The sequence below is a fragment of the Phyllopteryx taeniolatus genome, unplaced genomic scaffold (assembly GCF_024500385.1).
Source record: "Phyllopteryx taeniolatus isolate TA_2022b unplaced genomic scaffold, UOR_Ptae_1.2 contig_24, whole genome shotgun sequence".
Classification (NCBI taxonomy): Eukaryota; Metazoa; Chordata; class Actinopteri; order Syngnathiformes; family Syngnathidae; genus Phyllopteryx; species Phyllopteryx taeniolatus.
In genome coordinates, this window is record NW_026903162.1 from 3,163,708 (window position 1) to 3,189,446 (window position 25,739).

Sequence of the window (25,739 nt, forward strand, 5' to 3'; positions counted from 1 at the left end):
GGAAATATTTTAATGTAAAAAGTTGTGATTCAAAAGCAAAACCTTTTGGACACAAAGCAGAGTTTTATTGGAAAATGTAAAGTTGTTCAATAGAGTGCCAAATAACATTTTCTGACATTGTGGGTCGAATTGATTTCGTTTCGCAGGTTTTGAAATGACGTCAAATGAAACTTTAAAGTCGCCACAATGTGCCGCGAGACCCTCCATAGTTGCTGTTTTTAATATTAAGCAATGTAAGACACAATTCATGTTTTAATTTGAACTTTTTTTGTTTTTGAATTGAAGGCTACTTTGATTTGATTTGATATCTACGAAAGACGTGCAGGAAGTTTAGTAAGAGTGACACGAAATCAATTAATCGACACAATTTACGTCCGCTTCTTTGAAAGCCATTTTTTGTTGTTGTTGTTGTTGTTGTAAATGTGCGCACAAAGTCTCTGTTTTATGTGTCCTTAAGGATAAAAAAATGAATGAAATGTGTTTTAACATACTTATATTTCATATTACAGTATGGTGGAATGAAATTGAAATATTAAAGTGATCATAAATGTTGATTCTTTTTTTTTTTACCTGCAGGTGGTCGGTGTGGTTTGTAATCCCCGTTTAAAAAAAAAAAAAAAAAAAAAAAAAAACTTGTCCATTTGATTGATTCTTGAGTCTTTTCCCGGCGCGCGTGCACGCTCGTGTGCCAAGCAAGCCGACGTGCACGCGGACGTGTCAGTCACACTGCAGCGAAGTGAACGCGTTTTTGTGTGTGTGTGCGTGAGTGTGACGTGGGATTCTGCGCGCTGGGAGGGAGGGGGTTGGGGTGGGGGGGGGGGGGGGGGCATTGTACTATCCTGCGCGTGCGCGCGCACGAGACGCCGATGATGGATGCGCCAATGGCGAGACGGACAGATGCTGGGGCGGATCTAAGGGCGCGCGCTGCTGCGGACGCGCGCACACTCGCGGCGAGGTCTGCGCGGAAAACATCGTCCACGCGGGCGGAGACTCGCAGCTCCCGGTGGCGCCCGCTCCCGCTCCCGCTCCCGCCGCCATCGCTCCGCGGACGAGCTTCGAGCTTCCCGCTGCACATCTGGCGAGGAGGACAAAAGAAGAACGGAGGAGGTTCAGGGGCTCGCCCTCCCCTCTGCATCGCCTTCACGGGATTATGAGACTTCTTCCATCCTGAACTTTTGCTGCAGGCCGGAAACAAAAAGTGGGAATATTGAGGAAAGAGAGAGCCCCCCCCCTTCAACATTCCTCGCGTCTCTCATTTAAATATCACACCCTCCCCCCGAGAAAAAAAAGAATTGCCGTAAAAGAAAAGTGCCACCTCCTTCCTTCCTCCCTTCCTTCCGTCCTTCCTTCCTTCCTTCCTTCCTTCCTTCCTTCCTTCCAAACAGGGAGACCCAATCAAGCGCGCATCTCATCGATTCCCAAAGAACTAAAAAAAAAAAAAAAAAAAAAAAAAAAAAAAAGAAGAGGGAGGCACGTGCACGTGCTTGGGCAAAACATTGATGGACCCCTTGTTCCTCACGTAACCTACCTCTTCATCCTCCTCATCATCTGGATTTTTTTTTTTTAGGGGGGGGGGCTTCAAACACCTGGAGGGGCGCGCGCACGGTCCTCGTGGAGGCTCCATTCAGTTCAAGTAAGTGCGCGTGCGCGTGGTGTCTGTTGTGATAAACGTGGTGGTGGTGGGTGGGGGGTGAGTGACAAGGTGAGGGGGGGGGGGGGCAGAGCCACGTTACGTGCCGCCCATCATCAGCCTCGCAGAGGTTCAAGTGTCGAGGAGGCTCCTCTCGCCTTTCTTCTTTTTTTCCCCCCTCCCCATTTTCTCTTTATTTTCTGCCCCCTTTTGCGCACTTTTGACTGACGCCCGTCTTATGATTGTGTCCCCCTCAAGCGCGCCTGTTGCCGGAGATCACGCACGCACGCGACCCCCCCGGACGGACGTGCACGCGCCCTGGAAAAAGGGGGAAGCGTTTCACCTCCACACTCGCCCCCCCCCTCCGGCACCGAGGCGGCGACACGCAGCCCAGCCGAGCCGAGGGCGAGCGCAGCCATCCCGGGGAAGGAAGAGAGGAAGGGACGCCGCTACCCCCGGCTCTCCTCCACCAACCTCTTTCTCTTTGCCTTGTTTTTTTTTTTTTTTTTTTTTTTTTTAATTTGTCGCCCCGCACTCGCTCCTCCGATGCGGGAGTCCTGAGCGAGCGAGCGCCGACCGAGGGGCGGGCTGGAGCGGTGGGTGGGTAGTGGCCGCAGAGGAAGCGCCTTCCCCGGGGCCAGACACGCCGATATGCCGCGGAGGAAGCAGCAAGCGCCGCGGCGCGCAGCAGGTACGCACCGGCTCCTCTCGCTCCCGTGCACGGTCGTTTTTGGTGTTTTTGTGCGTTCACCCCCCCCAACCCCCCCCAATACCAACACTTGCTCACCATTTACTTACTTTTCAGCGATATTGGAGAGAAAACGCCTGCTTTCATAGAACTTAACGTCTAGAAGTCTTATTGACAGTTTCGTGGCATTTTTTGGGACAACTTAATACAGCAAAACAGTTCAGTTGGTGAATATTGTCGTCCTCAGATGAAAACAATGATTTCTTTAAAAAAAAAAAAAAAAATGATGCTGAATGTGATTGTGTTTTTAGAGCGTGTTTGTTCATAGTGTCACTTTCTGACCACTTTGAAACTCAAATTAAAACCTCATTTTTGCATCACAAAGCACTTGGGGAATGTTATGGTACCCAGTTGGAGCAACACTAACTATGGTGGCCACTGCGTATCTTTTTTTTGGGGGGGGGGTTGGAACTTGCTTGCTTTATTGGACTTATCCGTCTTATTTATAGTTTAGTGGCAGTTTGGAGCTGGAAAAAAAACATATATATTTTTTTGTTTTTTCATGACATTACTGTTCATTGCATCACTTTTGAGACTAAATTAAAGCCACTTTGATAGAAATAAGGAAAATGTTGGTGTCCACAAATGTAAAAAAAAAAAAAAAAAGGATCAAAAACTGATTCAGCGACACGAAATGCGATCATGTTTTGGGAATAATTGTGTTCATAGTGTCACTTTCAGACAACTTTGGACTAAATTAAAGCCAAAAATAGAGTGAAATCGCCTTTTTTACTTGTGAATTATTACCAAAAAAACAACAACAACAATATCAGAATGTATAGTGTCACAAATTACATTTAAAAATACAGGGAAATTGCCATTTGGTGTTGTCTGCGGTGTAAAAACGATCGATCAAAACCGATGAAAAATGGGCTCATCAGTCCTAAATGGCGTAAAATAGTGTGAAAAAATATATTTCTTTAAAATAAAAAAAATAAAATAAAAAAAAAAACAGTGGCTGTGTTTTTTGAGCGTTTTTGTTCGCAGTTTGACAAGCCACTTATTGCATTCAAAATGCAGAGAAACTGCTTCTCGTCCAGATTGAAAAAAATCAATAAAAATAAAATAAAATAAGAACCGGGTTCAACAACTCGAAATGTTATTGCGTTAACATCTCTTTTTACTTAAAATATCAAAGTAAAATAGTCTCGTGCGTGAATATTGTGTCCGCAGACAACAAAATGATCAAAATGTGTGAATTGACGCTAAATGTGATTGCATTTATGGAATATTTCTGCTCATAATGTCACCTTTTGACCTATTTGGACCTGTTGAGCCACTTATTGTTCCAAAAACGTTGTGAAATATCTTCACTTTATGTAAAAAAATGACAAAATGGCTTAATCATCAATAAATATGGCCGTGATTTTGGTTGTATTTCTCCATCGTAGCGTCACTTTAGTACAACTTTGGACTCATGATGCGTCCTATTTCGAGTGAAATAGCCGTCGTGGTGTTGCGAGCATGACGTAAATATCGCAGGTCAGAGTTCAACGTTGCGCTGATTGTTCACACACCTCCTCCAGTCGCTCCTAAAGTTTGTACCTCCTCGTTCCTCCTCCTCGGAAGTATCCTCATTGAGAATTTAGACTGAACGGATGCAAATGGTGTCGGTCATTTCGCTACGTTTTTATTGAGTTAAAAAACAAAAAAAAAGATGTTTGCGACACCGTTTCATCTGTGGTATTCTCTATAAAATGCATCCAGTCTGTTTTAACATAGTGTAGTGGATTGATTATACTATTCCTCTTCATCTTGAAACTGTATGGCAAAAAAATTGTGTTTCTCCCCCGAAAGCTGACTTCACAGAGATCTTTAATTGATCTCATTGATTGGTAATCTTTGGCCTGCGTATGTCTTGTCCGCGCTCGTCAAGGACGCATTATTGCTACAGGACTAATTATCGTAAAGCTTCCCACAACAATGAAGTTAAAGAGTTGACTAGATAGGTTAGGTTGATACTTTATGATCCCCAAGGAAATCCTTGTGTTAGTACTGGTTGGCTCCTTTTCAGAGATTTCAATAGAAATTTTACATGTAGTTCTCATTCCTGTTTCATTTACGTGCATGCTGTTAATTGCTTTTTTTTTTTTCTTGATTATGTCTTCAACACAAACTGAATTGCAAAGTAATTTTTTTCTCATTTTCCCCCTTTATTTTGTATAGCGCTTATTTGAATACCCAAATCAAGATCACACTATTGTTTTAAGTTTCCCTATGTGACGTATAATACTCCCAAGAGATTTCTCTTTCTTCTCATGTGCCGCCGAATCCGGATTTCGCTCACTAGCATTTCACTTTTTTCACTCGCACTTATTGGTCCCTAACTTGCTTGCTGTCATGTCTTTTTCTCACTTGAGGTTGGGTCTGGATCTTGATCACAAGCGTCTATTTTCGTAATCTCACTCGCTGGCATTTCCCTTTCTCACATGTAATACGACTCATATTCTCGCTCGCTAGTAAGCGTACCAACATCAAGGTCGCCATTGTTTGACTTTTATTAATTTGATGTATAATTTTCCCAGATGTTTCCTTGCAAGCGTCTCTTTTTTTCTCACTCGTTGTCGAACCCTAATCTCCCTCGCTAGCATAAATTTTGCACATTTATATTCATATCTTGCTTGTTAGCATGCTAACATCAAGGTCATCCTAGCTAAGTTTTTCAACTTACAATTTTGCCGGATGAGTTTCCTCGCAATCATTTGTATATCGCTCGCTAGAATCTCCTTTTTTAAATCATAGGATTTGTATCTCGCTCGCTAGCACCTCCTTTATTCACTTGGATGATCTTTCCTACTTTTTCTCCCTTGTATCCTTACCTCACTCTTTAGCATCACTGTAACCTTCTTTTAAGTGTTTTAATTTTTATGCACAATTTTTCCAGATTACGGTATTTTCAGCAGTAGCATCTCTTTTTTCACACCTATATTCCAATCTGAAGCTCACTAGCTAGCATCTTTTCTTCTTGTGTGCAGTGGGATTTAGATCTTGCGTTCTCGCATCTATTCTTTACAGTTGTGCTTTTCAATGATCGCTAGGGTCTCTTTTTGTCATTCGTGGTTGGTTCTGGACCTCGCTCGTTAGCATCTTTTTTTCCTAACTCGTATTCTTATCCGAAATCAAGGTCAGCCCACCTCTATCAGGATTACAATCTTCTATTTCATCTAATTTTTTTCAAAGCAGAAAGTTCCAGGGTGTTGGCATCATCGCGGACACTGTCGCTCTTTAGCATCTTTATATCATATCTCACTCGCTATCATCTCTTTTCTCGCCCTTATTTTTGTATCTAGTCCATTAGCGTCTTTGAAGTTTTTTAATTTCAGGTGCAATTTTCCCCAGACGTTCCAGTGTGGCGACATCATCACTGCCTACACACATACACACACACACACACACACACAGACACACACGCACGTATCACATTATTTTAACTGTTTTTTTTAATTCTACCATACTGTAGTCATTGCAGTTTTCCCCACACGTATCTACATGGCACACACACACACACACACACACACACACACGCACACGCACGCACACACATACACGTAGCAAACCTTAATTTGTTTAAAAGTCCTTGGATGCTATTTTTTAACTGGCTGCCCTTTTTTTAACTACTTCTTGTGTGTTTTGGCTGCACTGTGGCCATTCTCTCTTTTAAAAAAGTATTTGTATGTTTTATTTAATATTACTGTATCTCTATTTTTTTTGCTGACTTCCATGCATTCTCGTTAATCAAAAATAATTAATGCATGAATTGTAATATTTCACTTGAGCCCGCATGTCCACCCCCACCCACCTTCAGCCATCTCAGCACATGCCCTTTTAATTTGTTTTATTATTTTTTTTTTAGCCTGCATACAAACTGTGGTCTCGAAAACACACGCACATGCACGCACGCGCGCGCACACGCACACAGGCGGACACAATAACACATGTAATTACATATGTGCAGTGGTGCATGTACACACTGCATGCTACAGTGACTTTACGCTACACATAAACAAGCATGCAACACTTGAGACACACACACACACACACAATGTGAGAGTGGTATAGTATTGAGTATTAGGCTAATCGTGAGGCGGAACACTGGTTTGCTCCGTCAGAGAGACTTTGTTTCATATTTGATTTAATTGTCTGCCCTCTGACAGCCACATTCATCAATGGCCCTAATGGTCAATCACGCACACAGAGCCCAGGGCCTCGCTTGATGGCAGTGTTTTAGGGCTAATGCACACGACAGATGGATGGATTATGAGTCTCTAGACATTGAACCTTTGAAGAAGATCAGTTGGAAGGTTTGAGAAATAAAGGCAAGAAAAGTGGAGTAAATATGTCTTTTGAACCCAACTACCTCCATTAATATGGGTCAGATATCACAGCAAAAACCATTTCTTGCTGTGATGTCGAAAAATAAATGCAGTGGTGTCTTGAGATCCAAGTGACCTGACTTTTTTCGAGATAAGAGCCGTCGTTCTGGCAATTTTTTTGCCAACTTGAGATATGAGTGCTGTATGGTGTTGATGAGTCAACTGACTTCACAAAAAGTAGCTGTGTGGCAGATAGCGAGCAATTTTTCCAATAAAGATTCTTTAAAATGTTTATTGCCACTTTTAGTTATAGTTTACTGTCAAACTTAGCATAAAACAACGACACACACACAGGGGGGGGTTTGAGTACTGTTGTTGTTTACGAGCACCCCGTTCAAATGAACGAACTAAACTTTTGAGTGAACAGCCACTCGTGGGCGGCAACGGTAGAGTTTTGAGTGTTTTTTTTAATTTTATATATATATATATATATATATATATATATATATATATATATATCACAGTGACACAAAACAATGCAAATCCGTCCGTCCAAGTCTTCGCGTCTCACAGCTGCCAGTCGGGAAAAAAACGTCATCAGGAAGTGTAGATCGATGACAGGTTGATTGCGGCGTGCGGGAGTTAGGTCAGGATGGTGAGGTGATTGTCCTTGATTGCAGATTTGAACGCTTTCGTGTATGATCAGCTTGAAACCAGTCAACCATCACGCGGCTTAAACGGAGATAGGCTGGAAAATCAGGTTAAAGGTTGGCAGAAAACTCCCGCACAGGCCTCGTCGTCGCTGTGATACCACACAACCCAGCAACCTGGACGCGGTTTTAGTAGCAGGTCAGGAATAGACAGTGGAAGTCGAGGGGTAGTTGTAGTGGTTGTGGTCGTAATAGTAGACAAAACAGAAGAGGCTCGGCTAACAGTTAGCTTATCTGTTGACAAGCTTGAAGTCTTCCGTTGAACAGGAGGACCAGACCTTTGGGTTAAGGTCTGCAGTGTTGAACATATCTGATTGGAACAACCAAGGAATGTTACCCGGAACTAGGAACATTTGGACTATTAAGGTTTAGTCCTACAATTGTGGGGCCCCAACTGTTTTCCAAACAAATCTGGGAGTAAAAATGACTTTTAAGACATTCCATACCACAGGATAATCACGAAGGGTAATCTTTAGATGTGTCCGATCTTGACTTTTCTGAGCAGGTTGGGGAGGAAAGAAATTGCTCTTAACATAACCTACAGCACAAGATAATAACTCAAATCATCTTTGAGCGATCCGATAATCAGGCCTTTGCTGACTTCGATCAGAAGGGTTAAATTGGGCTCAGGTTATCGTCCCACCTGTCTGTATGTGGGTTCCCTGTTTCAGGGGATTCCGTGACTAGACCAGGCAATGACACTAATGCTAGCTTCTTTCTTCTTGTTTTGTTGAAACCAGTTCTCACTATCGAACAACATTTTTAAACAACAGACAACAACATCATAAAAGTATCTGAATATTATCTGACTATTCGCAATGTCCCGCTTTGCTGTGTTCCTTACTCCGAAACTCTGTGAAAGGGGCTAAAGTACAGTTTCTCACTCAAAGGTTACACCCAAACTAGCTTTTAAAATACAGACTTTTAGTTCCAGGAACTAGAAGGACTAGCAGGAACATTAATCCAGTGCTAGGAACTGTTGGAGGAAGGTTTCCATAAATTTACTTCCACGGATTTTTCTTTTCAGGTTGAAAGAAGACCATGCTACAAAGGTAGCACTTTTGAAAGGTCCAGCAACCTTTCGGGTTGTGTGTCCGATGCTGAGCACACCTGATTGGAAGTTTTTAACTAATTTATTTATCGGAACTAAAAGTACTTTGGTTTAATTGGAAGTTTTTAACTAATTTATTTATCGGAACTAAAAGTACTTCGGTTTAAATTCAGTTCCTGGGATATTTTTGTTCTGGCTGAAAGAAGACCCTGATAGGGGGTTAGTATTTTTGAGGGGTATAGGAACCTTTAGGGTGGGCTCCACCACATATCTAACTCAAACTGCTAGGACCTTTTACAAGAACCTTTTATGATGCCTACATTTTGCTCTTGGGTAATTTATCAAGGTCTAAAGAAAACACTGGGGAAGAAGTACTTTCGAAAGGTCCGGGCACCTTCGCCATGGAGTCTGAAGCACTGGCCATATCTGATTGGAACTAGCAGGAACTAGGTAGCCCAGAACTTAAACCGCTTGGTGGTACCTAGCTTCTTTGAATCTCGGCAACGATCAGAATCAATTTTTTGAAAATCACCTGGGCAGGAAAAAGAGAGTTGTTGCACCGACTTCATTAGGGTGCGCATTATTAGCATCTGACAGATCTGCGATGGCTCGATGACCGCCGATGAAATGCTAGCACACTGTCACGCTCTCCAATTAGCTCGCAGGATTTATTACCAACTTGATCTCACACCGTCTTCGCTCGCCTCTCTCAGCTCGCCTTAGATGTCGATGATGACATCGCCCACTGTCAGTCACATATTTTTTTGGCCTTTTTTTGCTGAGGCTCCTTTGTTGTTCATACAGGACCCACCATGCGAGGAGTTAGTCAGGAGTGTGTCACATCGGTTTAGTCAGTTGAGTTAGTCAGAGGTGTGTCACACTGGATAACGTCAGTAGAGTTAATCAGGAATAACAAAGTGTCACATTGACATGGCCAGTAGGATTAGTCACGAGTCACGATGAGTCACGTTGACACGGCTAGTCGAGTTGTCGGTGACAATCCCAATGCGTCACACTGACATCGTCGACTTCGCCGTTAGTAACAATTGGTCATGTCGATACAGTAAGTAGAGTCGGTGGTGAGTAATAATGAGTCACGTTGTCATTAGAATTAGTTGCAAGCGACAATGTCCTGTATATTATGTTGCCTTTTTCAGTCAATAGTTGTGCTTTTCCGCAGGAAAAAAATCCGACAGATCTGGTTCTGTCCTAACGAGATAGATGGCGGTGGGGGGAAGCAGCTGATTTCTGTGATTTGTGTATATGTGTGCGCGCACGTGTGTGCTAAAGCGCAACAGCGAGAAGATTAATCACGCTGCATGCGCGCTAGCATTGCGACTCGTATCAGAGTGGAGATGCAGTGGCCCGTTTAAACACACACACACACACACACACACACATTGTTTATCTTTCAATAGTGCCTTGTAGAAGTACATTAAGGCCTCTCTCTCTCTCTCTCTTTTCTGCGACTATGGTGTATAATTTGCGCCCCGCGTCCGCCTTGGCAGCCACTAATGAAACACGTAAACATAATGAAGCTAATTAACCTTGTTTAAAGCAGCTTGGGATAATTATTGTCTTAATTAACAGAGTGAAAATGCTTTGAAAAGCACCACCTTTTTTATTTTATTTTATTTTTTTTGTTTTTGTTTAACTTGCACCCCCGCTGCCTATTTTACAATTAGCTGTGATGTCATTAAGAGACGGGCCTGTGTCATTTCCCGCTGATGATGACAACCAATCAAAATGACTAATTCTGAGGAATATTATTCTTGCAATTAAATCGACATTTTGAGAGCTTTAATCAAACACTGAGTTGTTTTTTTCCGGGCAAAAGAATATCCTACTAGGGGGCAGTACTTTCGAGCGATCCAAGAACCTTTAGGATGGGAAATGTTCCATAAATTTAGTGCTTGGTTAATTTATCTGGGTTCTAAAAAAGACTCTGCTTCGGAGGTACTACTTTCCAGAGATTCCTGAAACCTTTTGGGTAGGGTCTGCAGCACCAATCATATCAGAGTAGGAGCTTTCATCTCCAGGAACTAAAATAGCTAACAGGATCCTGACACCGGAACTTGGAGCTTTTCGCGGATTCCCTAAATTTAGTTCCTGCTAATGGCCAAAAGAAGACTTGGAGTGGTGGTACTTCGAAGAGTGGTGGTACTTCAAAGAGTTCCAGGATCCTTGGGTGGGGTCTGGAGTACTGAACATGTCTGATTGAAACCTTTTAGTTGAGAACTAGCAGGGACTTTTCCTTACCCATGACTACAGTAAATACTATAAAATGTACAGTTTGGTTCTGTTGGGCCTTGGTGGAGGTTTGCCCTCTTGTGACATTTCACCCATCACATTGGCTTTCAATTGAGGTACGTGAACTTAATGAAGTGTCTAATCCTCTGTGTAAAAGTGAAAGGTAGCTAAGTTTGAGGTTTTCTGCAAAGGCACTGATGCGGCACTGTAGTGGGATCTCTCAAGCCTTAACAGAGGCCAGACACCATCTGTGACAAAAGGTTAAGTCGGGACAGCAGCACCAAAACCCGCCACTCAATCCTCCCGCCTTGTTATGTTAAAAGCATTTATCGTCTGTCCGAAGCTATTTTATACGTCGCTCTAGACTGTAGTACCGACGCCGTGTTGTGGCAATATCCCGCTTCACTGGACTGTGTGTAAAAATCCAACGGGAATAATGTCAGTTCTTGACTTTCTGATGTGGTAATTTCACTGGATCTCTTTGTGAAAGAAGCTTGTGATTGGTTAGGCCATCCTTGCCATTTATTTTATTTATGAAAGATCTTACAACAGTCAAGATGTGTCGCTTCAACATAATTTTTTAATACCAATTACTACGTTCCCTTTACCCAGGACTTTGGCACCAACCATCTTGTGACCTCTTAGCATGACAGAACGAGTACAAAATTACATCACCAAATTCTTTGTCACATTTTATATATAACATACAAAAATAGCACTGCATTGTATATAAAACATAATCATACAATAAAAGAGAATTGAAAGAAATCAATGTTTGATGTTTGAAACTACCTTTTTCAGACCCAAGACCAGTACGAGTAGTCACTCTTTTTCTTTTTTTTCATTCACTCTCGAGTACTCACCGATACGGATGCCGAATACCGATTCCACTAGTACTTTCGATACACAAAATTTCAATGAACACAATGGAAGATAATTGTGAGCAAAGACCGTTCTTTCTTTCTGACAGACATAATGATTCACCGACGATGTGTCAGTGTAGCGCCAACTACCGGCGAGGAGGACTTACTTGATCCGATACCATGAAATGAGGCTGGTATTCGCCCATCCCTAGAACAAAACCATTTTTTTTATAAAGTGTAATTACTGCACATACTGTAGTATTTGTGTGCTATTGTGTGCCTTTGAGAGGCATGGTCTCATGAGTGACGCCAGGATCTGCAGTCAGTAAGTCTCGAGTGTGAGCGTCCGTGCGTGAGTTGTGGCCAACAGCAGCGCCTTGTGTGTTTTCTTGTTTTGTATTTGTGTTTTTCGACTGTGTATGCCGTTCAAGAAAACGTAAGCAAGTGCATCTGTGGCCGTGGCTGCGCTTGCTCAAACGCGAGGGCGTATCTGAATTTCGCAGGTGACATAAAACGAGAACATAGACCGAGTGAAGGTCCGTAAGCGGATAAACTCACAAGTCAAGGTAACCCTCTGCAATCCGACAAGGTAGAGAGGGAGGTTTGTTTTGGAATGGCGGGTGTCTCGCACACGTCTCGTATTCCCCCCGCCGTCTTCTCCCGCCTTCTCGCTCTTCCTTCAGGATAAGTGGTTGACGGTTTCTAAGCGCGCTTCCCGCCCCCCCCTCTGCGTGGAATCTTCCGTGGCGGCGCCCATTATGTTGACAGCTGTCAATTAGAGGCGCCTTGGTCTGCATTCGTTACACGTTATTGCCGCTGCTTGATGCTGTCATTTGGCCTCCCGCTTTGGCCTCCGGCGCCGTCACCATCACCGCCAACAGCCAACAGTCAATAGCTGACACATCAGCACTTATTCCTTAAATTGGCTCGCGAGACCCCTGCCTGCCTCACTCCGCTTCACTTCTCCTCCCCCGAAGAGACGATCGGTGCGGGAGGATGCGACGATCCAAAATATAGTCGAATATTTGTAGTCTACTACATTATAGTGTTTGCATGGCACGTAAACACGTCACGATGCGGTGAAACCTATCAAGTCAATGCCACATCACGAGATAAGGTCTTAAGGTCAGAAGGTCGTGCATTTGATTAAAGTGGCCTTAACGAGGTCGTAAAAACTCCTAAATGTGATCAAAGTAAATTTGACCTAAGTGGCCTGAACAAGGTCCTAAAGAAGTGTTTAAAATGTTCTAAATGTCCTAAATTAGATCGAAGTGGCCTTAGAAAGATCATTATGAAGTCTTGAATTTGATCAAAATAAAGGATCCTAAAAATTATAGTATTAAAGTATAAAGTAAAAAGTATTAACTTTGCTCAAAGTGGTCTTCAAAAGATGCTCAAAAGTTTTCACATCCTAAAAAGTGCTCGATTTGACAAAGAGGCATATTGCTAAGACATCTCATCCCGATTGGTGTGTCTGTGTAATAAAAAAAAAAAAAAAAACACCGAAATATTATCGGTAAGGCAAAAACAGCAAAATCATCATTAAGTGCGCAGACAATATTTACTTTTAACAGTTGTCATGATAAAAACGAGCTAGTATCATAGCAATAAGATGCTGAGTCTTAACTTTAGCGACGTAATCAGGTGCGTCTCATTTTTTAACACGCTTAATCGTAGCATGATTGTGTAGTGTATATGCGTGTGTGTGTGCGTGTGTTTGCACATGCGTGTGGTGATGAAAGTCATGGAAGCTGGTGTAATCAGAGCTCGCCTGGGCTGACATCCTTCTCAAGCTGACAGCAGCTTCCTCCTCTCACACACACACACACACGACAAAAACCCCTCCCCCTTGTTTCACGTTGCGATCACTTTCAGATGCTCGCCAGCGTTCACGTTGTTGCGTCGCGTATACAAAGCAAACCAGGAAGTGGATCTCTCGTAAGGCTTGGTCTTGTTGATGTTGGCAGCTGAGGAAGAGGAGCATTGCCACCGAAAGTTCCAGGAAGTTCTTGGCACCGTTAGTTCCTGTACTTGTAGTTCAAAACTGCACATGCTGCTACAAAGGTGTCTGCAACTCTCCCTCGGAGGGCCTTCTTTTGGCCCCTGGACTTGAGAATATACCAGTGGTCCAAAACATACACAGCGGTCCTCTAAAGAAGTTCTTAGTCCCCAGGGTGAAGGGTCATAATGTGCAATGGAATATAAAGCGTACCCCTACACACATTAGAGCTTATGGACCAAATCTATTAAAAAGCATATTTTTTAGCTGCATTTCCACCTAAACTTCCTCGAACGTGTAGTTCTTGGCATTAGTCCAACTCGTAACTCGAGTTACGAGTGATTCGACTTGCTAGTTTTGACGAGATGATTGTTTGCTTTGACTTGAGAGCAAATATTTAAGCTACAAGCAAGAGATGGGGGCAGCGAACTCAACTCAATTCACAACAAGCAGCCTTTTTTTTTTTTGAGAACTTTATTGAACATATGCGAACAACATTCAACATAAGACGGAATTGCAGTACAATAAAAAAATATATATATACCGTGTTTGTATTGCAAAACACAAAACGAGACGAAAACTAAACAAAACAAAAATACAAGTACAAGGCAACAGTAGATTTCGTCCTTCGATACCAATAGGAGGAGGAAGAAGTTGCAAAAACTTATGGAGTCCTACCCCTAAACATGAGTACAGATTTGACTTTAAGAATAACATTAATAATTGTAACCCACCCACACTGATGCTTTTCAGTAGCCCATCTATGGCGTTTTGGATTGTTTGTTAGCATCATGTTAAACAGACTTTATTAAGGCACTACTGGGTATTGTATGTCCAGAGACCGCTCCAAACTCTCCCGAGGCGGATCTTTTTTTGCATTGGTCCAGTGGTGCACACGCTGAAAGTTTCTAGTTCTGGCGGAAAATTTCCTGTTGCCGAAACGTGACCTAGGAGCATTTCAGCTCGGTTTTGCTAGCATAGACGTAGCTAACATCTGCAGCGAGCAGTTAAACGGGGGGGGGGAGTGGGAATGTGTCAGAGGACACACACACACGCACACACCTGGCGCACCTCCCCATCCCCCCGCTCAGTTTCATTAGCTGACTGGCAGGGTGGCACTTCTCAAGCTCATTAGCGGGTGAGGATTTATGGCACGGCGGAGGAAAAGGAGGAAAAGGCATCTGTCAATAATTGCGGGGAGCGGCGACTCCCGTCTACGCCGCCTTTGAAACCTCATTAGCTATGCGCTTATCAGGCATAAAGATCAAAAACATTACTCAGCCCCCGACACACACCCGTGGAGCTACGTTAATTAGCCACGGGCCCTCTCGGAAATGAGGCTCCACACGGGGGTGTGAGCCCCGTTTAGGGGTGTGTGTGGGAAAGTTCTGGGCGGCTTTTTGGGGGGTATAAGTCTGCCGATGAGCTTGTGTCGGGGACTTTTGGGAGTGGTTTGGGAGTGTTTTGGGTGACTTTTTGGGAGCTTATAAGTCTGCATTTGAAGTTGTGTAGGGGACGTTTGTGGTTGTGCACGAGTGCGTTTAGGGTTGTGTTAGGGGTGCGTTTGGGAATGTTTGGGATGGCTTTTAAGGGAATTTAGATCTACGTTTGGGGTAGTGTCGAGGTGCGATTAAGATTAGTGGGGGTATGTTTGACTTTGTGTAGAGTGCTTTTGGGGTTGTTTAGGAGTGCGTTTATGTTTTTTTTTTTTGCCGGTATGTAGGGGTGCATTTTAAAGTGTTTAGGGTGACTTTTGGACGGGTGTAGGACTACGTTTGGGGTTTTGTAGGGATGCATTTTAGGTAATGTAGCGGTGTGTATGTCTTTTCTGTAGGGGCTTTTTTGGGCTTGTGCAGGAGTGTGTTTGAGTGCTGTGTAGGATTTAGTTTATATATTTTTTTTTATGGGCCGTTTGGCCATTTGCCGTTGTACATCTCTTGTCAGAAGAGTTGTGCCTGGAAATGCCTGAAAGGAAAAATGTCGTTTATCTCAAGTCGTCATTTGATGAATTACCAGTTCAAAGTTCGAGTGCATGACGTGGCGATGACTGGGCACGTTTTGCCGCGTCGACAGAATTTTGGCTTTTCGCACAAAGAAGAGATGCCAGTGAGCGCCTCGTGGCCAAAAGCTCTCCGTTTCCCTTCGTCATCCGTCACTGACGCGCACTGACACGTGTCATTCATCAAACTGTGTGTTGTGTGTGTGTGTGTGTATTTGTGTGTAAACATGTGCGTGTGAGAGGATATGAAGCAGACGGAAAGGCGGGATTACAACATTGGCAGCGCTCCATTTCCCCTCTGGACCGTCACATTGTAACACAATTAAGCACATTGCACATCACTGCAAAGCACTATACTCGCCGGACACTTGACTAGGAACACACGCTAATAAGATCCAATACAAAAATTTGTGTTACATAAAACAGTGTGGCGCAAACTCATCATCATTAAAAGATGCTGTCTGCGGAACTTGTGCTTTTAACACTCCAGATTGGAACCTTTTACAGATGCTTCTGCTGGCACCCATGACGAATTGCGGCACGGACGGGCAATATTTGAGGAAATACAGCAATTTTATTTACTATTAATGCAAAAAACGTAAACACCCTACCTCTAAATGGTGTCTGCTACTCTCTGCTGTTGAGTGAACAAACACTGATGAAGACATGTTTTTTTTTTTTTTTTATTGTCGTTTGTCTGGATGTGCTTTGAAGGCTTCTCATTGGACAGGAAACGGCGTACATCAAAGCCTACTCGGGGTTCCGCTCTGGACCCCCCTGGTGAAACAGTGTTAGAACGCGGCCATTTTGTCTTGATTTTCTCTATTTGCTGCCCGGAAGCAAGTGTGTTCTTCTTGGTCTCCTCACTTCACTGCGATCCTTCATTTCCTCCCTTTGTCCTGACCCTGACGATCTGCACTTCCTGCCTCTGTGTGTACACACTCACACACACACACACACACACACACACACACACACACACACACACACACACACACACACACACACACACACACGCACACATGCATGCGCGCTTTGGTAGCTCGGGTTACAGCTCTGTAGCCGTCCAGTCTAAATAATAGTGCGGTGATGAATGGCAGGGCTACATTCAAATCCATCAGCAGTCTCTTCCTTTTTTTTTTTTTTTTTAAAAGGAGCATCCATCTTGAGTAAGGCCTCCTTTTGAATCTGGTAAAAACATATTTGTGTGTGTGCGCTACAACATTGCGACTGATTCACGCCAACGAGCACACGAGAAAGACGTACAGCGGGTCCCTTTAAAGCTAAAGCGAAAGTTGTCAGGACAGCATTGGAAGTCGACAGGCTGCTATTTAAAGTGATCGTGATGCCCTGCGATTGGCCGGCATCCAGTTCGGGGTGTGCCCCACCTCCTGCCCGATGGTGGCTGGGATGGGCTCCAGCGCGCCCGCGACCCTGGTGAGGAGAAGCGGCTCGGAAGGCATTGTATGCTTTTCGAGGCCATTGATGAAACGTTTCCACAAACTTCTGTTTTGCGCAATCTTTTCCTGTTGGGTCCATGTCAGCCCCTTCCTCTTGGCTCGTCCTTCTCCAGGTGGTTTTGGGTCTTCCCCTGCCTCATTTGCCCAATGGGGTCCTTGTTAATACTTATTTGGTTATTGCCGTTTTTTTCCTCATCAGCTGAATTTCCATTTCTTGTTCGCCGTGTCCCCATAGGTCAATGTTGTTGATTTTGTTTGGCCGGATGATTCCAAGGATCCGTTTTAGGCAGTCTTTTTTTTGTTGTTGTTTTTCCTACTCCTACAGAGTATGTACAATATATCTGTGATATAAACAGCGTCTGTGTCATTGACATGTATGTTTTCATTTAAAAAATCTAATAAAATTGCGCCGCTTTTTAGTCACAAACCAGTGGTTTGAGTGAAACCAACCCATTTTCTAGTGCAGATTTCTAAAGAACGGAAAAAGCTAGAAATAAACTTTTGTCCCTTTAAAGAAGAGAATCTTCTTTCTTTTGGTCGGTTCGGTGTCTGTATTCTATCATTATTGTATAATGTTCTGTTAAGTGTTAAAGGATCCGTCGAAATGCTCAAGAACTGCGAGCCGTATTGGGAACTCAGATTTTGAAAACGGCTGGACTGAGTAAATTCACCGTTACGGTGTAATTGTAACTTCACATTAAATTACAGGACGACGTGAATCTGCTGATCACATGAATGAATATTATTCCCGATTGCATTCCCCCTTAAAGGTTATGCCTTGGTCTTTGTTTGTATACAGATGTGAGCCATATCCCGTATTATGTTCATACGCCTGTGCCGTGTTATTACATCTCAGCACATAGCGTTTAAATGGATTTATTTTTTTTTGGTTTTGTTTTTTCCAACCCCCTCACGGGGTTGCGCAGATGTGCAGATTTACGGCGGCCGGTCCGTCGGCTGGCGCTCATCCATCAGCGACGGGTTGCTAGGCGATCACGGCGGCAGCTGTTTGCCTTTTGACGGCGACAGAGGGGCCGTCAGTCAACGCTTTTCACCTGCGAGCCCGATAATTAATCAAACGGCGGGAGAAAGATAATTAAAAAGATAGCCGGGTTAAGGCGGGAGAGAGAGAGAGAGCGAGCGGAGCGTCTGTTCGGGTTTGTCGCAGCTCTCGCGTGTGACACCTGCAAATGTTGATGACTGCAGACACTCGCAGGGACGGCGGGCGAGAGTGAGTGCCGATAAGAGAAGCTCCACTTGCGGGCTCCTTCATTAGCAGCGCGCGAAGAGAGGAAGGCATTGAAAGGAGCGAACCACCACTCCAGTGTTACATTTTTAAAGCACGACAAGGCCAACGGACATAGAAAAGTCGTTTTTTTTTTCCTTCCAATTAGTTTTTAAGCCTTTCACAAATGTTTTTGTCTCCAAAAATGTCGATTTTCACAGGTGAAGGCTGAGATTTTTGGCTTGAAATCATTATGATTACTTTTTTTCCCCCCTCAATACAAAATGTCGCATGATGTTAGGGTTAGAGATGCAAATTAGGGTTTCAAGCAAAGCTTAGAATTTCAAAGTAGCGTTTCAAAGTGAGGATTTTAAACAAGGGTTAGGGTTTCAAAGTCGGACTTCAAGTCAGGGTTATGCTTTCAAATTAGGTTTCCAATAAAGGGTTAGGGTTTCACATTCTGGTCTGTAACAATGGTTAGGGTTTCAAATTTGATGGTTTCAAATGTTTGATGTTTGGGGTTTAAGCCAGGGTTAGGGTTACAAATTGGATACGATCTTGGTGTTTTGTTTGTCTAACCTGAGTTAGGTTTCCAAACAAGCATTAGGGTTTCAAGCCTGAGTTATGGTTTCAAGCAAGGGGTTAGAACTTCAAAACAGGTTTTCAAGACAGAGTTGGGGTTTCAAAGTGTAATTTCCAGAGTAACAATCCATCATCGGAATACTGACGCAACGCAAAGTACTAACATGTTGCCGAAATGCGCCGCTGTAACAATCCGACGTAATTATCTCCTGCGTCACCGCGCCACGCATTAATGTAACGTTTTTGGAATAAAAACATCCAGTAACGGCTCCACTTTGACAGGAGCGATCGTTTGTTGTGCTTTGTGGCGTCCCGAGTTTTCCCAGCCGAGTGTGTTGCTGCTTATCTGGAAGCCAAGCACACGCACACACACACACACACACACTGACACATAACAACACGCAGGTCGGGAAAAAAATATTCAGAAGTAATTTTTTTCCTCCCCATCGGAATTAATGAAAAATTCAGCGTTGATCAAAGGACTCTATTTGCACGTTTTATGGTGCTTTTTCTTTTTCTGTTGTTTTTTTTGTTTTTGCACCCTTGTGGGGACGGATATTCCAAAAGAAGAGCACACACATATCTCCGAGCTTATTATCAAAGATAAACCTATTCTTTAAAGTGGTTAACGTTTCTTTACGTGTGTATGACTGTTGTGAAGAGTTTGTAGCCTGGCTTGGATTTTTTTTTTGAAAGTACGGTTTCAAGACAGGGGTTAGCGTTTCAAACAAGAACAAGGGTTTCAAATTAGGTGTGCAAGCCTTGGTTCGAGGGTCAAACGAGGATTGAGGTTTCAAATCATCCCTGTAGATGGCGTCGTTGCGTCGCTTGGCTCATCAAAAGCTCTTTTTAAGCTTTGTTTTTGTTGTTTTGATAGTTTAAGGTGTCACAAAAGCAAAAAAAAAAGAAAAAAAATAAATAATATATATATATATATATATATATATATATATATATATATGTTGGCATCAAAGTCACAGGTCTGCTTGACGTGTTTCTTTTTTTCCCGCTTTTTGGTCAGAAATCAGTGTTTTTGATGGAACCAAATGTTTATTAATTACTAAATAACAGGAAAAAAAACATTTGAAATAGCCGTGCTTCTCTTTTTAGTCGCAATACAGACTTGCTTTCTCTGCTGAGACGTGTGTGAAGTGGGAGATTTGTGTGTGTGCGTGTAGAACCTGGAGCGAGCCCGGGGGCTGAATAAGTGCAATAGAAAAAAAAAAAAAAAAGGTACAAAGCAAAAATAAATAAATAAATAGGGGCGAAAAAAAAAGAATATCCACAATGTCGAGATCTTTTCACACGACAAGTCCATCTATCTGTTTCAATATAGTCGACCATCTCTAGTTAAGAACGGGATTGTAAATCCCGGTAAATGGTAAAGAAAACAAGCACGTAATAAGTACCAAGCATCCCGACGTTAACGGCCAGGCAACTCTACACTCCGGTTTGCTGACACCCACATCACTCCCACTCCCCGCCTTTTGAAAGCCATACACACTCAAAGTCACAGATACTAATGCACCTCACAAGTGTTGTGCTAAACAGGTTTCTGTTTGCTTTTGAGGGACTTTGTGGGTTAAAAGGTTGGGGAAATACTGTCTACTCCATAAAATCGATGTAACTTGTTGCTAAATTGGATTTATTTCTGTTTATTAGTTGGGTTTTTTTGACAGGTTGCTGTGGGATACGTCAACTCTATTGGGATCTTGAAGGGGCTGCATGCTTCTTCTAATGTTTCAGAAAGGTAGCTGTACGATGCAAGGTCAACGTAGCTAAATGCTAAACAGGCTACATGCTAAAGCCTGCTCTATGGTGTAAAACCAACATGTAACATTAACATCTTTGGTGAGTTGTTTGGTGTCGTTGTAGCAGGGGATGGGGGAGGGCTGCGCCGACCCTTTTTGAACGGGCTGAGTTTCTCATAAAGTCTGCTCTCATGTTATGCTTTCACACACGTGTAGCACATTTGAACAATCGGTCAACATCCTCTCGGCCGCGGCGCGTGTCGCCTTTTCATCTTCCCGCCACATTTGTTTCAAATGAGTGTCGAGTGACGGCGGCGAGCCTTGGAGCTAACATGCTAACATCTGCGGGGCTCCCTTGCCTCTGTGTTTCCCGTTAATATGTAGTGATTGAATGTACCATTAGCAAATAATGTGCGGCGTTGGTGACGTGAGGCGACGGAATCAGGAATTAGGCCCAAATACAAGCGCTTGCCAGGATTTTCCCCTTTCTCTTTAACGCTGAATACTTTTCTAATGCGATAGCAATCTTGCAATCTCCACTTGTGTCTATTTTAACAAATATTGACACTTTTAGCCAAATTTGGACATCACTTTTATTGCCAGCGGTTTAGACATAAAAGGCTGTGTGTTAAGTTATTTTGAGGGGACGGTAAATTTATACTGTTATGCAAGCTGTACACGCACTAAACTACTTTGTAGCAAAGCAGCATTTCTTAATGTTGTCCTATGAAAACATGGAAGAAAATGTTTACAATCATTTGAGGAGTGTACTCATTTTTGTGAGATATGAAAAACTTTTTTTTTAAAAAAGGCCCAAAACTCAGCCGTTTACTGTTGTTCCTGAGTTGTTTATTTTTGTTGTTACCCTGACAACCAGGGTTACATCATCCCGTACCGACTGGGTTTTACTTTGGCTGCCCTTTGGACTCAATAAAAAAAAAATAAATAAATAAAAAACATCAGTACACCAACTGAGCCAAACTGGACCTTTTTCTTTCTTTTTTTTTGTTTAGATTGGGTTGTATCTATTTATTTTGTTTTGATTGTATTCATCTTACTTAAACAAGAAAGCCTAGCCCTTTTTTACTTCATTTACTATTTTTAATTTATTTTATTTATTAATTCATATTTTATGTGTATCTACATTTTTTTTAATGTACTTTAAAAAAAATTTTTTTTAATTGTATTTAGTTTGATCTGACCTTTATTTTTCATTCATTTGTATTTTCGTTTAGTTCGGATTAATTTTTATTTAAATTGCGTTTTATGGTATTTTTTGTTTGTTCAGTTTGATTTACTCTTATCTGTAACTTATTTTGTTTTGTGTGATTTAAATTTATTTCTATTGTGTTGCCTTTTATTAAATTTTGTTTTATATTTAATGTAATCTTTCAGTTTGTTTAATTTTATTTTAAAGTTGTTTTTTTTAATTTAATTACACTTGAATTTAAATGTGCATGTTTTCTGTTGTATTTTAATTTGTAATAATAATAATAATAATAACAATAATATTTTTTTTATTTTGTTTAGCTTTATTTAATTTTATTTATCTTTTATTTTGTTTTATTTGGTGAAGTGTTTGTTTTATTTTGTTTACTGTGATTACATTTGAATTAAAATGTTTACTTATTGTATTTTGTATTCATATTTAATTTAGGTTTTACTATATATATTTTTTTGTTCAGTTTGATTGAAAATCGAATTTATTTTTGTTTATTTTGATCTTTTTTCAAATTGTGTTTTAATTTGTATTGAAATAAGAAAAAATCATTCGCCAGGGAATTTTTTTTTGTGTGGCAAAGTGCAAACGCCAGCAACCTTGTGCGCCGAAATTTGCCTGGAAACGTGTAAAGACACATTATTGATCCCAACCAGCATGTGTGTGTGTGTGTGTGTGCGCATTGGTGTGTGTGTGTTGTGCAAGCACATCATCTTGTTTTTTTTTTTGTTTTTTTTTATGAGCTTAATAAATCACCTTTGTTGTCAATCAAGCGGTGGAGAATAATTGGATGCGGCTGAGGCCCGGCGTGATGGATTATAAATCATTCCAGATTAAATTAAAAGATAATGCGCAAATTTAATGGTTTGTGTTTTGCATTCTAAATTGCCTCAGAGCGCCCAACCTTTATTGCCTCCCCCCCCCTCCCGGTATCCTCCATAACATTGCATACCTTATTTATTTTTGTAAATATATTGCTCACAATATCCGCTTGGCCACCTCTATTTCAACATTTGTATATGTATGTAATATAGACACATAATTGCATGTTTGATTAGATGGCGATAATCTGCTGGCCCCTAATTGGATAGGAAGAAAGGAAGCAAAATATTTTACGGTACGCTAGTCAACCTTCATTTCGTTTGCATTTCAAAACAATTGTTACCACCGTAAGGGAAATGGAAATAAGTCTCACTGGGGTGACAATTTAGTCTGAATTTGGATATTTTGTGCATCTTTACAGGCAAATTTGTCCCCAAATTCTTGGGGGAATTTACAGTTTTACCACTCCAGGGGTATCCACAGAAATGTGGAAAAATGTGGACATAACGATCAATGTCACTGCTAAATTTGGTGCAAATCTCATGCGATAGCACGGCCTGATCACAGCATTTTGTGACACGGCAGTGGCAGGAAATCATTTTACAAAATTCCACGCGGAATATCCGAATTTTACAACTTCACAGCGTTTTGACTTTATAAATGGCGGATTTTATCGGTATGTCATTTTTGAATGTGGAATTAAGGAAAATGTGGGTAAAATGAACTCGGAAACCGCAAAATTTGATGCAAATTTCGTGCAACGTCAGCTTTATTGTCATCTTTGAATCGCTGCCAAATTAAGGAAAGTGTGTAAAATGAATGATGCCGCCACCAAATTTAGTGGCTTCTGCAAATTCTTCCTCAACGTAAATTGTGTATTTAATCACTGTGAAATTAGGTGTGAAAAAAAATGTATGGAAATCAGCAAAGGATCATTCGCATGCTAACACGCTAACATGCTAACAAACACTTCAATTAAAGATCTAATGCTTTGTTTTTATCAACAACTTGTCATATAAGTGGCTTCCCGAGTCGTCCCTTAATCCCTGAACAGGACTTCCTTGGCGGAGGTAACGTGAGCGAAGTCCTGAAGCGCGATATCCAGTACATTGGCGCCGAGAAGGACGAGCGGGACGTTATCGTAATGGCCTCCGCTCGCTGCTTGACAGGCCCTTAAAGTGATCCTGTCACTTTATTTACGCGACGCCCTGATTTACTGGGAGGCGGGCACGCGCTCCCGAGGTGGGATGACATCTTTTGATCAGCGCTGTCCAAACAGATCACGGCGCCGTGCCAGGTAATCCATACGCACACGCAAAGTGCGTGTGGGGACTCCACTCTGGAGTGGTGTGCACTTCCTGTTTAGTTATTTTTTTGTTACAAGTATGTAAGCAGATGAAGTGTTTTGGTGGAAAAATGCCTCAAAAGCCAGATGGTTTCACTGTTGTTGCTCCTTCCTTGTCATGATGTTACCACGGCAACCTTAGTGACAGTGGATATGAAAAGTCTACACACCCCCTGCTCAAATGCCACGTTTTTGTGAATCAATCAATTAATCGACCCTAAAACCTGTACATCTCAAATGTGTGCACCCTCTTCTAACTGGGGATGTGGTTGGTCAGCATTAACCAATCACATTTGAACTTATGTTAAATGGGAGTCAACACGCAACTGCCCCCATTTAAAGGGCCTTTAACCACAAATGAAGCTCAGATGTTCTAGTAGGCTTTTTCTGACATTTTAATATTAAGAGCTCTTTTTCCTGTCTAGGCATGTTATATTCACTGTAGTCAAATTAGACCCAACCCTTGCCTATTTAATATTTTGTGTGTGTGCGTGTGTGTGTGTGTGTATTCAGTGGGTACGGAAAGTTTTTAGACCCCCTTAAATGTTTCACTCTTTGTTATATTGCAGCCATTTGTAAAAATCATCTTTCCCCCCCCCCCTCATTACATACACACAGCACCCTGTATTGACAGAAAAAAAAACTTAATTATTGAAATTTGTGCTGATTTATTAAAAAAGAAAAACTGAAGTATCACACAGCCATAACTATTCAGACCGTTTGCTGTGGCACTCATATATTTAAGTCGGGTGCTGTCCATATCTTCTGATCTTCCTTGAGATGGTTCTCCACCTTCATTGGAGTCCAGCTGTGTTTGATTATACTGATTGGACTCGATTAGGAAAGCCACACCCGTGTCTATATAAGATTTTACAGCTCACAGTGCATGTCAGAGCACATGAGAATCATGAGGTCAAAGGAACTGCCTGAAGAGCTGCCTGAAAACCAGGCACTGCTCATCACCTGTCCAATACGGTCCCAACAGTGAAGCATGGTGGTGGCAGCATCTTGCTGTGGGGGTGTTTTTCAGCTGCAGGGGCAGGGAGACCTGGTTGCAATCGAAGAAAAGATGAATGCGGCCAAGTATGGGGAAATCCTGGACAAAAACCTTCTCCAGAGTGCTCAGACTGGGCTAAAGGTTCACCTTCAAAAAAGACAATGACGCTAAGCACACAGCTAAAATACCGAAGGAGTGGCTTCAGAACAACTCGGTGACTGTTTTTGAATGGCCCAACCAGAGCCCTGACTTAAACCCAATGGAGCATCTCTGGGAAGACCTGAAAATGGCTGCCCAGCAACGTTCACCATCCAACCTGACAGAACTGGAGAGGATCTGCAAGGAGGAATGGCTGTGTGTACATTGTGGGGGAAAAAATTAACTTAAATGATTTTAGCAAATGGCTGCAATGTAAAAAAGCATTCCATACCCACTGTATGTAGATATATATACATTTAGTAGTTTTCATCATATTTCATCCATATTTAATTGTAGTTTATATTTATGTATTTTATTTTAGGTTATTAAAATTACATTGATTTTACATAGATTTTTTTTTTTTTATTTAATTTGAGTTAATTGTATATTTTCTTTTCTTGTACTTGTGGTTGTTCTTAAAGTACGATATAACTAAAATTGTGTTGTCGTCTTAATCATGTTTTAGTTTATTTTATATATTTTATATATATAGTTTATTTTTACTTCTATTTTAGTTTAGTATATATATTTTCATTTATTTATTTCAGTATATTTTATTTTTATATTTACTTGCATG

General features: G+C 41.9%; 1 protein-coding gene across 1 annotated transcript in view; it reads left to right on the forward strand.

Annotated features, from left to right (window-relative positions):
• Positions 1–832: 832 nt before the first annotated feature.
• tshz3b (teashirt zinc finger homeobox 3b) overlaps positions 833–25,739 on the forward strand; it is a 35,650-nt gene continuing 10,743 nt past the window's right edge. The window contains 2 exon segments of the mRNA XM_061764972.1: positions 833–1,633; positions 1,889–2,321. Of these exon segments, the coding sequence (XP_061620956.1) occupies positions 2,282–2,321 (40 nt within the window). The 5' untranslated portion in view covers positions 833–1,633; positions 1,889–2,281.